At 40.8% G+C, this 13,390-nt stretch overlaps 1 protein-coding gene across 1 annotated transcript; it reads right to left on the reverse strand.

The window, feature by feature from the left end:
- Positions 1–239: 239 nt before the first annotated feature.
- si:rp71-17i16.6 (uncharacterized protein LOC100148415 homolog) lies at positions 240–2,353 on the reverse strand. The gene is made up of 5 exons (XM_062542141.1): positions 2,066–2,353; positions 1,728–1,886; positions 1,350–1,447; positions 925–1,010; positions 240–569 (listed from the first exon to the last, which is right to left on the reverse strand). The coding sequence occupies exons 2-5, from the start codon at positions 1,832–1,834 to the stop codon at positions 345–347; spliced, it is 516 nt and encodes a 171-aa protein (XP_062398125.1). The 5' UTR covers positions 1,835–1,886; positions 2,066–2,353; the 3' UTR covers positions 240–344.
- Between the last annotated feature and the right edge of the window lie 11,037 nt (positions 2,354–13,390).

The raw sequence follows: 13,390 nt of genomic DNA on the forward strand, positions 1-13,390 counted from the left end.
CCAAGGTTTCTTTCTACTAGGGAGTTTTTCCTTGCCCCTGTTTCTTCTGGGTGTCCCTTGGTGCTCCCCAATCCCTCTTTTGTACAGTGTCTATTTATTTATTTTCTTTCAATTTATTTCTGTAGTTGAATGGACACTTGAGCTCATAAATTATTTTTATGAGTACATGACAAAAAACTTGAACTTGAAATTGAAGGCCCAGTGATGGTAGATAAAAGAAACAGTACAGCAGAATAAACTTAGAGATTCTGCGTTAATGCGTTTATTTTTAGCTAAAGCAGTAGCCTAGAGAACAGCTCATGCAATTCAAATAATTTCCCCCCTTGTTGTCACGACAACATCATCTAATCTTTGAAAGTTTCCACTGGTTGAATCTCCTCATGCTGTATGTACTTGGTGGGTCCACTGGCCTCAAAGTCAGTGAAAAAGGGAGGTGGGTTCTGTTCAAGGAGAATGGCGGAACACGCTTCCTTATATTTAGCAGTACGGAACATCAACCTGACTCCGGAGAGATGGCGACGGTAGTTCCTGCCTCGCTCCCCATTTCCATCCAAATGGAGCTTTTTAGCCTGCTCAGAGAGAGGAAAAAAGGACTTAGGTTGGACGCTCCCGTTAAGATTTGTACATTTGTACCAGTGTCTTCATATTGTCTTTATGAGGGTGATTTTATAATGCCTGACAAAGATCTGTGAGACTGAAATGGTGCTACTGTATGAATGAATGTTTCATACAGTGTGCAGATACTTCTTTTGATGTTTACCATCAGTTTGAGTTTTGATCTACCACCTGTTCAATTTCATGGATGTGTGTGCACTTTTCTCAATCAATTAGACTAACATCAAACCATGTCCTACATGTCCTGTATGTGTTTTTCTGTTCTAGTATACCTCAATGTGGTGGACAATGTGTGACAAGTGGACTAACCTGGTAAGAGTTTGCTTCAATTTCCATCACTAAGGCCCTGGTCCGATCACTCAAGGCATTCCATACCGCCTCTGCACTTAGACTGTCTGGAAACAGATGTTATGTAGTCTCTAATCTCTGCACAGTGGTGGAGCATAACCTCAGCAATCATTATACTACACCTACAGTATAGTCCTGTACCTTCTGGGCTGAACATCAATTATGGTGTCTAATTTGAAAATAAGTTATTATTGGTATTAGCATGGAAAAAATGTTAGGACACATTAAGAAGTAACCAAGCTCAGAAGGTTCAAATACAACCTCCCCCCATCTCACACACACACACACACACACACACACACACACACACACACACACACACACACACACACACACACACACTCACATACACACACACACTCTTGTGTGATAAGTGTGTCTGGTACCTCCCAGGCGATCCATCATGTGAGTGTACCAGGGGGGCGTGTCTCTCTCTGGGGCCGCGTCACTGAGGAAATACTGAGTGGTGGCCTCACCAAACAACCTGGGAGGAGACGGCCAGAGCAGAGGCAGCTGAGCAAATGAAAGCAGACCCTCCCTCACGCATCGCTCACTGTCTAGAGAGCCACACAACAGCCTGCTCCTTCATCACCAGAGACACACCATAGGCTATGGTGGTTATTTTCCTTTTCTCCTTATTTACGATGATTATAATGAACAGAATGATATTTCACATGCACCTAGAGATGCAGCAGGCCTGACGTTCCTGTCTGATAATGACACCAGGTGTTGCAAGGCCAGGTGAGCGTGGGTGGCTATCTCACCTGTGCAGATACTGGCGGTAACAGGGCTCATTGCTGGGTTCCGTTTCCTCCTCCGTCAGGGGGTCTTTTGATGGTATGGCGTCTGAGTCTTCTGCCTCCGCGCTCATTATCCAATTAGATTGTTATCGTAACTCGTAATGAGAACACAACTTTCATCGCCTGTCAGAGTGCAATTAAACTTGTTAGACTTCCTTGTTGGAGCTAGCAGTCTAACCAAAATCGTTCAAACTAAAGCACAAATTACTTTAACCAGCAACTCCACTAGTTAACAAACATTTTCCCAAATCAGTTCCCACAGAAAAAAACAGCCTAATGTGAGAGGTTGTCTGTGTTCCTACCTGTGTGTCACTGCAGGGCTTCTGTGGAGAGACTGTGCTGCAGGGCTCTGGCTCACACAGCTCCAGTGGGTTTGCTCAGATCACACTGACAGAATCAGTGGTTCCTCAGTAGACTGCGTCACATGGCGCACAGACATGGTGGTTGCCCAGGTGACAGAGGGCACCTGATTCCCTCAGCTGGAGGAGAAGACAACCCTCTCTCTTTCTCTGCTCTCTTTCTCTGTTCACTTTCTCTCTTGCTTTGTCCCATGACTCCCTCTTTCATTCCACAGGGATGGAGAGACATGGTGTAAGTGTTGTGTGTATCTGTGTGTATGTATATGCTGTGTATGTCTGTGTGCACGTGTAAGTGTTGTGCATGTCTGTGTGCATGAGTGTGCTGTGCTGGGAAATGTACCTTCCATTATAATGGCTGCTTCGTTTAATGATTGACTCGTAAACTATTGGCCCAAACTTATCCTGTTAATCCCAAACTACACACCATGTAAGAACAAGACACACAGAGACACAGACAGTGGGTGGCAAGAAAGATGGAAACCTATTACTGTAACAGACTCCCTCGGAAAAAATATCCTTGAATTGCTTGTCTGGTGCTAAGGTGGCCAATGACCATAAATATTTCTCATCATATTTATTCTTTCAGCAGTTTACTGTTTGTACTTTGTACTCTTTTTTTAGGCAATTTTCAGTGCAGTTTCCTACTATACAAGCCATACAAGCACAAATCTTGCCAGATAATTTAGTTTATTTTAAGTTGAACTGCCAATAGAACAACAAGATTTTCACTTACAGTATAACATGGTCAAAAAAACTTTAATCAAGTAAAAATGTACATTACATTTATTAATTTAGCAGACATGTATTAATTTAGCAGACACTTTAATCTGATTTACAAAAATGAGGAATAATGTCCAAGCTACAGTGCCGAAGAGACCTTAGGTAGCAATTAATACTACAGTACTATCCTGTGGATTATGACTGGCATGCTCGCAACTTTGGCTCACATACTCACAAATTACCTCTCAGTTCTTTGACATTAGTGCTAATGAAGTCATCGCGTATGGTACTGTACTGGTGGGGTCGGAATGCCTTTCAGCACAACCGATTTCAAATGGTGCTAGAAAACCCTGGTCCACTCTGAACACCAGAGGAAATCAGTCACGCTGGGAGAGGGCAAAGGTCACGAATTCCAAGCCAGTGTGAACAAAATGATAATATATGAGAAGACAATGATGAGGGTAAAGGTGGGGGTGGTGTGTGTGCGTGGGAGGGGGGCAAAGAGTATGTCCACTTTACTTCTTTTTTGTTTGGAATGCAAAGCGAGGGAAAATCACAAGTCATGATCTCTTAGCATGTTTTCAATTAATAGCATGCTGGCAAGAACAGCATGATCCTCTTGGGGATAATACAGTGGTGACACAGTCCTACATTATCAAACTATTTCAACATTCAGTGGAGAGCAACATGGACTACTCAGAATCAATATCGCTCTATCCAAAAGCCCATTGTCCAGAAATATATCCTCATACCCTTAAAAAAAATGATCTGTGTTTTGTCTGAAATGTATGGTGGCCAGAGGTTCCCTCCAAAACTTTGACAGGATAATTGGGGAGCCTTCCTGCGCCCCCATAGCAGGCCCCAGGCAGGGGGGGCATGGGACGCTTCAGTGTGTCATAGCAGCTTAGCCACGGGCCACTGCCGCTGAAAGGGAAGACCATCACAGGGCAGCATGGCGACAGGTCCCTGCAAGGGAAGAAGGACAATGAGTGGCCAGCGACACACACACACACACACACACACACACACACACACACACACACACACACACACACACACACACACACACACACACACACACACACACACACACACACACACACACACACACACTCACAGCCATGCACACACATTCATGCCAGCAGCCACAATGACCACTGTCCACTCATACACACATAACCAGAAGAACACACGTACGTAATACACATACAGTAAGAGACTTAATGCATCCACTTAAGTAAAACAACATTCAATTTGCTATGCTGAGCTGTGCTATGAATTTATATACTTTGCAATCCTTTCCTGGTGAAGTCCCACTGAAAGAGAAATAGCTGGTAAAAATGCCTATGTTTGATTAAAAAAAAATAATAATAATAAATATATATATATATATATATTATAATATATATATGTATATATGAGAACTAGTTATTGTCAGACACAGACAGACTAAATGCCAAGGACAAAGGTGTAGAAGTCTGTCCTCAGAAAGTTAAAGTCCCACCATGTATTGTTTCTACCTATACACTTAACACAGAAGAGTTTACTCATGAGCTCATCTACCTGGCTGAGGAGTTGCACTTTTAGATTCAGTTGACTTAAACTTTCTGAGGCCGGACTTTTACAACTCTGGACAAGGAGCAGTCCTAGAACTAAAGAAGCATAGACCATGTGCGCATGGACCCTTTCAACAAGAAAAACTAAAACAATGCTTGAACGTTCTATTTCGTTCCCAACCTACTTCCGCTGCATTAAGATAACATATGGAATGTTAAAACGGAAACCTTGTGGGAACAACAAAGACACTGATAATTGAACTCTCTTGAAACAGGTATGTACACATCTATGCATGTACTGTAACATAAAGGCCCCTAATGGATGGAGGAGACATGACACAGTGCAGGATGGGAGGTTGTCCCCTCTTCTGCCTCACACTGAGATCACTTCATCAATTTTACATTATGGCACTCATCCACAGAGCCTGCGCCTGAGACCAGAACGATGATGAGCAACCAACCCGTGCAATGGCACAGGCTAATGGAGTACTTCTGTGTTCTCAGCTATAGCCTACAAGAGGAAGTGGGTTGTTTAAAACAGGCTGTCTGACACACTGAGTAAATAGATACCATTATCAATGGCAGTAGAGAAAATGACAGGTTTGCACTGCAAAAACAAACAAACATCCACGTAAACCAACCAACCAACCAATGAGCCTATTAGTAACCTACCCTGAGTGAGTAGTCAGACAGACAGAAATCAGGTCATTGTCTTTGCCAGTCTAGGCCAGCCTTTTTCCTCTTGCATGTCTCTAGCCTACAGTATGTGCTAGCCGAACCACGTGAGAGGGAGGGCTTTCACAAAAGCACAACTCGCAACACAGTTTACTACTGGACACAGCCCACTGCCCATGTCAGTGCCACGCATGGCCCAAAACAGTAGCGCGCAAGTCTGTGTGTGGGTGTGTCCCATGGGCGACACAAGGCTCGTGTGTGTGTCTTTGTGCACCGAAAAGGCACCATCACTTGTCTCTATCTCACGCAAGCTCATGACCTGTGGTAACACAACACAGAGGTGTAACCAGCAGCAATGGGTTAGAGTGAAATGAAAGAGCATTCACTCAGAGACACCTTAGCATCACCAAAAACTCCCTGGACCATAGTAGTGTACCACATTTCATACACACACACACACACACACACACACACGTTCAAGCATAGTGCCTGAACATTTCGGGAAGTACAGAACCCTTCAATGACATATTTTGTGCCATCTTAAGATGGTGAGTTCTGGCACGACCAACACAAGACTGGCAGCAGACTCAACAGCCAGACTGGCAGTCCTGGCACATCAGTGGCGCTAAATAAATCATGAACACATCCGTCATGTGGTCCCCAACAGTGAGAGAGTGAGACACACACTTACCTCTGGAGGTGCCCACCGTCCCGCTGTGGCATCCACGGCTTGCCTGACCGCTGAAGCGGGCAGCCCCAAAACACACTCAGAACTGGGTCTCGTGTGTGTGGTCAGACCATGTGGACGGCGGAATGAGGAATACAATGAGAGAGAGAGAGAGAGAGACACAGAGAGAGAGCGAGACAGATACAGGGATGAGAGAGAGAGGGGAAAAGGATTAAGGTAGAAAAAGAAACAGAAAGAGAGTGTGAGGGATGAAGATTGAAAAAAAATGCATACAAATAAAAAAACAGAAACAAAGGAAATGGATTAAACAAGATTAGACAGTAAAACAACTAAAAAGAAGGAGAGAGAAACAAAAAAAGGAAGAGACAAACATAGACTGCGAAAGAGACACAACTCAAGTGCCATCAGAGGTGGCTAGCTCAGACGTTATGCCACGTTGTGGCAGCTCGACTGTCTGGCAGTTTCTCAGACAGTACCCCCCTACCCCCACCCCAGCCCCCGCCCCCCCACCACCCAAACCCCCTCACCACACACACACACACACACACACACACACACACACACACTATCCTACCCCAAGCTTCTCCCTCTGTCAGCAGCTAGTCACCCACCCCACCCTCCCACCCATGCAGCGCATCGACACATGAACCCCACCCACTTCAGCTTTTTAAAAGATGAGAAAAAACAATAACATTTTATTTCTAACATTTATGATTCTTAATTTGTGAAACATATGCTTCAGTATATGCAATATACAATTTGTATATACTGTAAAGGTCAGACCAGTTAGTTGTTGACAGTAAATTAGACATGCATTGCATTCAAATGCATTAGGTGGGGACCAATAACATGAGAAAGTTTAACAAAATACAGACATGCTTATAATGTCAAACGCATAACAACACAATGTAAAATGAATATAACTATTCATATTCATATCTAAATTCCTCAAACAGACTGTTGTTCACCATGATAACTGATACTGTTTTGTTGTTTCTGTTGTCGTTTGGAATTTTTGGAATGTTAGAAAAAATATAAACAAAGAATGTAACACATGCATGTGTTGCAAGGCCAAACTGTCTCTAGGTCATGAATAGTGTGATTGAGTATTAGTGCCCCCTGGTGTACACCATTAAAAAGCACAGCTCTGATGGCACTAGTATTCCAATATGTAAAGTATTGATGCTTGTTTCAGTACATTTAATGGAGGTTCAAACAATAGCACAGTAGATAAAAGCAAAATCTAGAAATAAATCTAGACCTAGAAAGAGAATACACGCCACAGTTTTTTTTTACAACTTAATGTTAATAAATCCCACTGGTTGGGTCATTTTAAAAAGGCGTTCTTGTTTGGATTTGGGGTCAGTGGTGGGTTGTTGTTGGTTCACCCCTAAAGGGCCATTTTTACAGTGGGGTGTAACGCTGTATAAGAAATTAAAAATAAAGCAGTGTCAAACCGCTGCTTCAGTGATTTCATACTGAGGTGCTTTCTAATAATTAGGAAGAGATGATTTCTATTTGATTATAGCTAAAACAATGGAGTTTGGATTGCTTGAATGACATCCGACTTATCTGTTCAGCAAAAGGGTGGGGAAAATGTGCCAATCAAATGAGAAAGGGTTAACACATTTGCAAGGGGTGTTTTCTGCTCTGCCCAGTTTCTTTAAGCAGGTCAAAGCAATCAAGGAAAACTGTACTACACCTGTGGAAAGGGACTTAATGAAACACATGAATAGACTTATGAATATACAAGCCCAACTGCCCCCAACCACACACAGATACACCCACAGTATATTTCCTGTGGAAAAAGCAATTTGATGGATATTTTCTTTCTGTGGAAGTACAGCTATTTCTGTTCCTGGCAAAATCAGCTCCCTCAAAACTCTGCTTGTGGTTGTGGCATTGTGTTTTTTTTTTTTTAAAGATTATTTTTTGGGCTTTTTATGCCTTTAATTGGACAGGACAGTAGAGAGAATGACAGGAAGTGAGTGGGAGAGAGTCGGGGTGGGATCTGGAAAGGACCACGGGGCGGGAATCGAACCCGGGTCGCCAGCGTACAGTGCAGGTGCCCCAGCCAGTTGCGCCACTGCCGGGGCCTATTGTGGCATTGTGTTTTGTTTCCATTTTTCCTGATGGCTAAAATATTGTATTCACAGCAAATCATTTGAGGGAAAAAGCACTATTTTTGCTTACATATTTACTACGTATTTCAACCTCACTCTGTAGGTGACTTTCAGTCTTGTAGCCTATATAAGCATAAGCCAATGAAAGACATAAGAGCTTCAGGATTTGAGCAACAGCATGTACAGTGTATCCAAAATGTCATATTATGACAAAAGGTTTATAATGTAAGGCCCATGCTTGCTGATATGTGTATGACATTTCCATTTTCAGTTTTGAAACAGTTGTAAAAAAACTGTGGTGTGTATTCTCTTTCTAGGTCTACATTTATTTCTAGATTTTGCTTTTATCTAGCCTACTGTGCTATTGTTTGAACCTCCATTAAATGTACTGAAACAAGCATGAATACTTAACATATTGGAATACTAGTTCTACAAGAATCATTCATGCTTTGCTGGTGTGGTGTAAGTTTTATGATTAGTGTGTAGAGTTTTCCAAAGATAGGCATTAGCTGCAAAAGTAGGATCTAAGCAATCACAATAAACAATTGCATTCACCTTTTTTACCATGACCCAGCTAGAGAAGTAACTCATGAATACATAATTCAGACTAGTCCCCTGCTTCCATTCTACTTCCATGGCAACCAGCAGACACTACTTCCATGGTAACCGGCCGATTCATTAACCATTTACAGTTTTTCTCGACTGCTTTGACCTGCGTAAAGAAACTGGCATCCACTTGGTCTTCATTAACACATTCTTTGCACAGCACAGCTGTGCATAAGGAAAACATTTATTCTATAGGTGGACAAGGTTCCTTGCGTAAGTCTGAATCTCTGATACACCTGTGTGAACTTCCTTTGCACAATTCTTAAATCAGCAAATACTCATTATCCACAAGAGATAATGTCTGTTCTGTGTTGCTATTTGCAAGTATGGATCTAAGGCACATTCAGAGAAAGTCCATGTGTTTACGGTTGGGTCTATTTCAATTAAAAATTGAAGTGATTTCTCACATCACTAGGCTATTAACATTTGCATATCTGCAAAGCCTAGTGGATAACCTGCAAAGGCCTGTCACTCAAAAGCATGTCACTTGCCCAAAATGGATAGTCCATTCCTCAAAAGCAAGTATTCATGTCAATGAAACTGCCAGTGTTATCAAAATGAGAAGTCTCGACACCATGTTTATGAACAAGATATAGTCAAATGGCTGTGTCATGTTTTCATTATGATACTATTGCATTGGAAAACACTGAGAAAATCATTCTGATCTGAGAAAAGCACCAAAGCGACTGAGAAAAACGAATACAATTTGTCATGTCTAGGTGCTGTATCGGTCTTACATGTCAACTAGTTACATCTTGGGAGCTGCATGAATACAATTTTTATTCAATACATTTTGTCTTTTGTTTTCTGATACCAGAACAATTCAAAAGAAATGGAACAGACATAAATAGGCAATACAGTACTTTCTCTAAATGTGCTAGATCCATACTTACAAATAGCAACACAGGACAGACATGGTATCTCTTATGGTTAATGAGAGACTGCTGATTGAAGAATTGTGCAAAGAAAAATCACACAGGTGTGGGATTGGGATCAGCATCAACGTACCGGTCTCACTACACAAGCAGGCAATGTAGCACCGCATTATGTAATAACACCGCATTATGTAATAATGTAATAAATGTGCACGCCATTATGTAATAATTGCCGCATTCTGTAATAATCTGCCGCATTATGTAATACACTTCTTGAACGCAATATGTAATACATTTTGCTGCATTATGTAATAAGTTATTACACATTGCGGTTGTTACTACATAATGCGGGTGTTGCGTTTTTTTTTTTCCAAATGTAACAATTGGTGCATTATGTAATAACCAACCGAAATTGACATTTTTATTGATTAAAAACAGCTTGATAATGTGTATTTTACTCAAAATGAATGCTTACAAATAAGTATTAATTTAACGATGATATTAAGTATTTAAGCAACTAAATGAAAAACAATTCAGCTGCAACATATAGCCTAACACACTGATCACACAATGGAACTGCAGAATAATAAAGTGAATTTTAACAATGTTCTTTACCTACAGTTAAAAAGAGGCCATGACTCACATTTCACACACATATAGCCAAACTATCAGTATATGGAGGGAACTGCCTATCAGAACTGCCTATCAGAAAAATCTGTTTACTTTCCATTGTACTGCGCAGACTCCTAATCATTTTGTGACGTTAGCCATCCTGTACTGTACATTGCTGTAACTCGTCTGATAGATGGGATTTTCCGAACAACTGTCAATCCATCATTAACGTTTGTTTTTAATGTTATTATTATTATGTTTACTTGCCTCTAGGTAATGCTTTACCGGTAACACTTTATTTTTAAGACACACATATTCACCATTAATTCGCTGCTTACTAACATGTATATTAGTAGCATAGTAGCCATTTGGTAGTCATTGTAAGTCACTAATTAATACCTTATTCTGCAAGACCTTATTCTACCCTTAATTAAGAATTCCCCCTATGTAAGCTCCTAATTACCCCTTATTCATAGTTATTAAGTAAGTTGTTGCATATGAATTATGACCTAAAAATGCATGGCTCAGTATGGGGCTTGGAAGGTGGTAGTACCACAAGAACAGATATTCACCCATAATAATACTTATCAAAGATGGTCTAATCAAGTGGAAGTAAACACTAAACCACAAGTGCTAATAGTCTACAAACAACTCATAATTAAGTCTTTGTAATGTAGAATATGCTCCCTATTCTAAAGTTGGGTCTTTGTTCACATTTAATTCACAATTAATTTGGCACTTATTAACCTCCATGTATGTGTCATGCTAAAGGAGAAATCTGGTGTGATTCAATCCTTAGCTCTGCTGTATGAGGTCAAACATTTTTTTGAGACTTTTGATTACTCAGGAGCCAAGAAAGTTAGACAGGGCAAAACCCAGAACGACCTGATTAAGGTCACTACCAAACTTTTCTCAATTGATTCTTCTATAATGTTTTTTTGCATAGAATCCATTTCTGCTTGGGACATTTTTATATTGCGCATATAGTTAATGAGATAATTTGCATATTTTAATACATGAGCGTATATAATGCATAATAAAGAAACATATTGATAATATGGCTGTAAGTAGATCAGTAAATGGCGTTAGGCCCAAATAATATTAAAATGATATCAATTATAACAAATGACCATGCAAAAGTAGTACATATCATAGGAATATAGTGTTTAATAGTAACTAGGCTATACATTTTATTCTAATATCGCGCATAGTTAATGAGCTATTTTGCATTTTTCAGAAATAAAGGGTATGGATTGCCCCTTTATGTTTGGGTGACATTTCATTAATGAATATTATATTCCTTTCAGGAGTAAAGTTAGATGCGGCGTAAATTATGGTCATATTTATGTTAGTTGATGTATATAAATATAACAGAATTGCAATAAAAACATAATTTTATCAAATAAACTGCCTGTGAGAATGGGTCTGTGAAGAAACAGATTCTTGTTTTGAGACTGTATTGTAACTGATCTTCCCCACCAATTGTCCACTGAATTTAGTAATAATAAATAGCATATAATAGTAAACAGTAATAGTAAAATAGAATAAAGTTATTTAAAAATATTTTAATCAACATTCATTTCTGCACAAAATGTTCCTTTCAACCAATATTGCCATCATAGATCCACATAGATTCATTCTACAGAAGACAGCAGGTGCTTGCTTTGTTCAAAGGTCATAGGTGAGAGTTTAGGCCCTACTTATGAGAAAGACAGACTTGTGAGCATGACCGCTCAAAGTGTTCATGCTCATTCAACATGCAGGTTAAAGGGATAATCCGGAGTGAAATGCACTTTAGATCAATTTTTCGGACTATTGGGAGTACATACGTTGAGTTGACACCAAAATCATGTAATTCGGATGTATTTTGAGAAAGTTCGAGTTCACCGTTTTTAGCCAAAACTCGTTAGCCTGTAAGTGACCGGGGCAGGTCCTTTCGCCACTACAAAACGCTATTTTTATACCTCTTCTACTGTTCCAAACAACACTACACTTACGTGGTAGTGAGTAGAGGGTCTCTAAAGCCAAACCGAAGTATCCCCACGTCTTTATGTGGTCGGATAGAGAGTCCAGAATGAATTTAATCGAGTCAGTACCTTCCGGAAATGTCGCTGCGGCAGCTGCGCAACGCTTCCACAACACTGTACTAACATTTCCGGAAAGGTACTGACTCGATTAAATTCATTCTGGACTCTCTATCCGACCACATAAAGACGTGGGGATACTTCGGTTTGGCTTTAGGGACCCTCTACTCACTACCACGTAAGTGTAGTGTTGTTTGGAACAGTAGAAGAGGTATAAAAATAGCGTTTTGTAGTGGCGAAAGGACCTGCCCCGGTCACTTACAGGCTAACGAGTTTTGGCTAAAAACGGTGAACTCGAACTTTCTCAAAATACATCCGAATGACATGATTTTGGTGTCAACTCAACGTATGTACTCCCAATAGTCCGAAAAATTTATCTAAAGTGCATTTCACTCCGGATTATCCCTTTAATGTTCAGGATGCATTTAGAGAAAGAAGACACTGCTGTCACAGGTGTGGATACGCCTGAAGAAGTATATGAAAATGACGAACAAGGTAAAAAAAGAAGAGACCTGTGACAGCTGTGTCTTCTTTCACACCACACTCGTTTTGCTTCCTCTCTAAATGTGTCCTGAACATTAACCTGCATGTTGAATGAGCATGTGTGGTCGTGCTCACGAGTCTGTCTTTCACATTCAGCAAATTCTTCATGGCTCATCACCAGCATGTACTTGCACTTGGGCCCAGAGAGATGCTTCGTCTTCAATTATTCTCAAACCATATGCACCAATACTTTGCTCTTTATCTCTCTCACCTATGACTTGAACAAAGCAAGCACCTGCTCTGCTGTCTCCTGTAGAAATGTGTTGGATGGGCCCCAGTCGTGGCGCGACTGGCTGGGGCACCTGCACCACACGCCGGCGACCCGGGTTCGATTCCCGACCCGTGGTCCTTTCCGGATCCCACCCTACTCTCTCTCCCACTCGCTTCCCATCACCCTACACTGTCCTATCTGATTAAAGGCATAAAAGCCCAAAAAAATACCTTAAAAAAAAAAGAGAAATGTGTTGGATGGTGGGGGGTACGCGAGCCGAGTCAGGATGTAGAAGGTGGTACAAGGAGAAAAAAGTTTGGGAACCGCTGCTCTAAACGCATCCTGAACATCAACCTGCATGTTGAATGAGCATGAACACTTTGAGTGGGCGTGCTCACAGGTCTTTCACATAAGTAAAATAAATAAGAATAGGGAAATAACTTTAGAATAGGGAACATATTCGGCTTAATTATGAGTTATTTGCACACTATTAGCACTTGTGGTTTAGTGTTTTCTTCCATTTGAATAGATGTGAATATCTGTTCTTGTGGTACTACCACCTCCCAAGCCCCATA

The sequence above is a fragment of the Sardina pilchardus genome, chromosome 7 (assembly GCF_963854185.1).
Source record: "Sardina pilchardus chromosome 7, fSarPil1.1, whole genome shotgun sequence".
In the NCBI taxonomy this organism is placed as follows: domain Eukaryota; kingdom Metazoa; phylum Chordata; class Actinopteri; order Clupeiformes; family Clupeidae; genus Sardina; species Sardina pilchardus.

Bases quoted from the DNA above. Each gene is read 5' to 3' on its own strand.
- si:rp71-17i16.6 (XM_062542141.1), bottom strand. From the start codon at position 1,834: ATGAGCGCGGAGGCAGAAGACTCAGACGCCATACCATCAAAAGACCCC. The intron at 1,011-1,349 runs GTACCAGACACA...ATCTGTTTCCAG, and splicing joins CATGATGGATCGCCTGGGAG to ACAGTCTAAGTGCAGAGGCG. The intron at 570-924 runs GTTAGTCCACTT...CTCTCTGAGCAG, and splicing joins TTGAAGCAAACTCTTACCAG to GCTAAAAAGCTCCATTTGGA.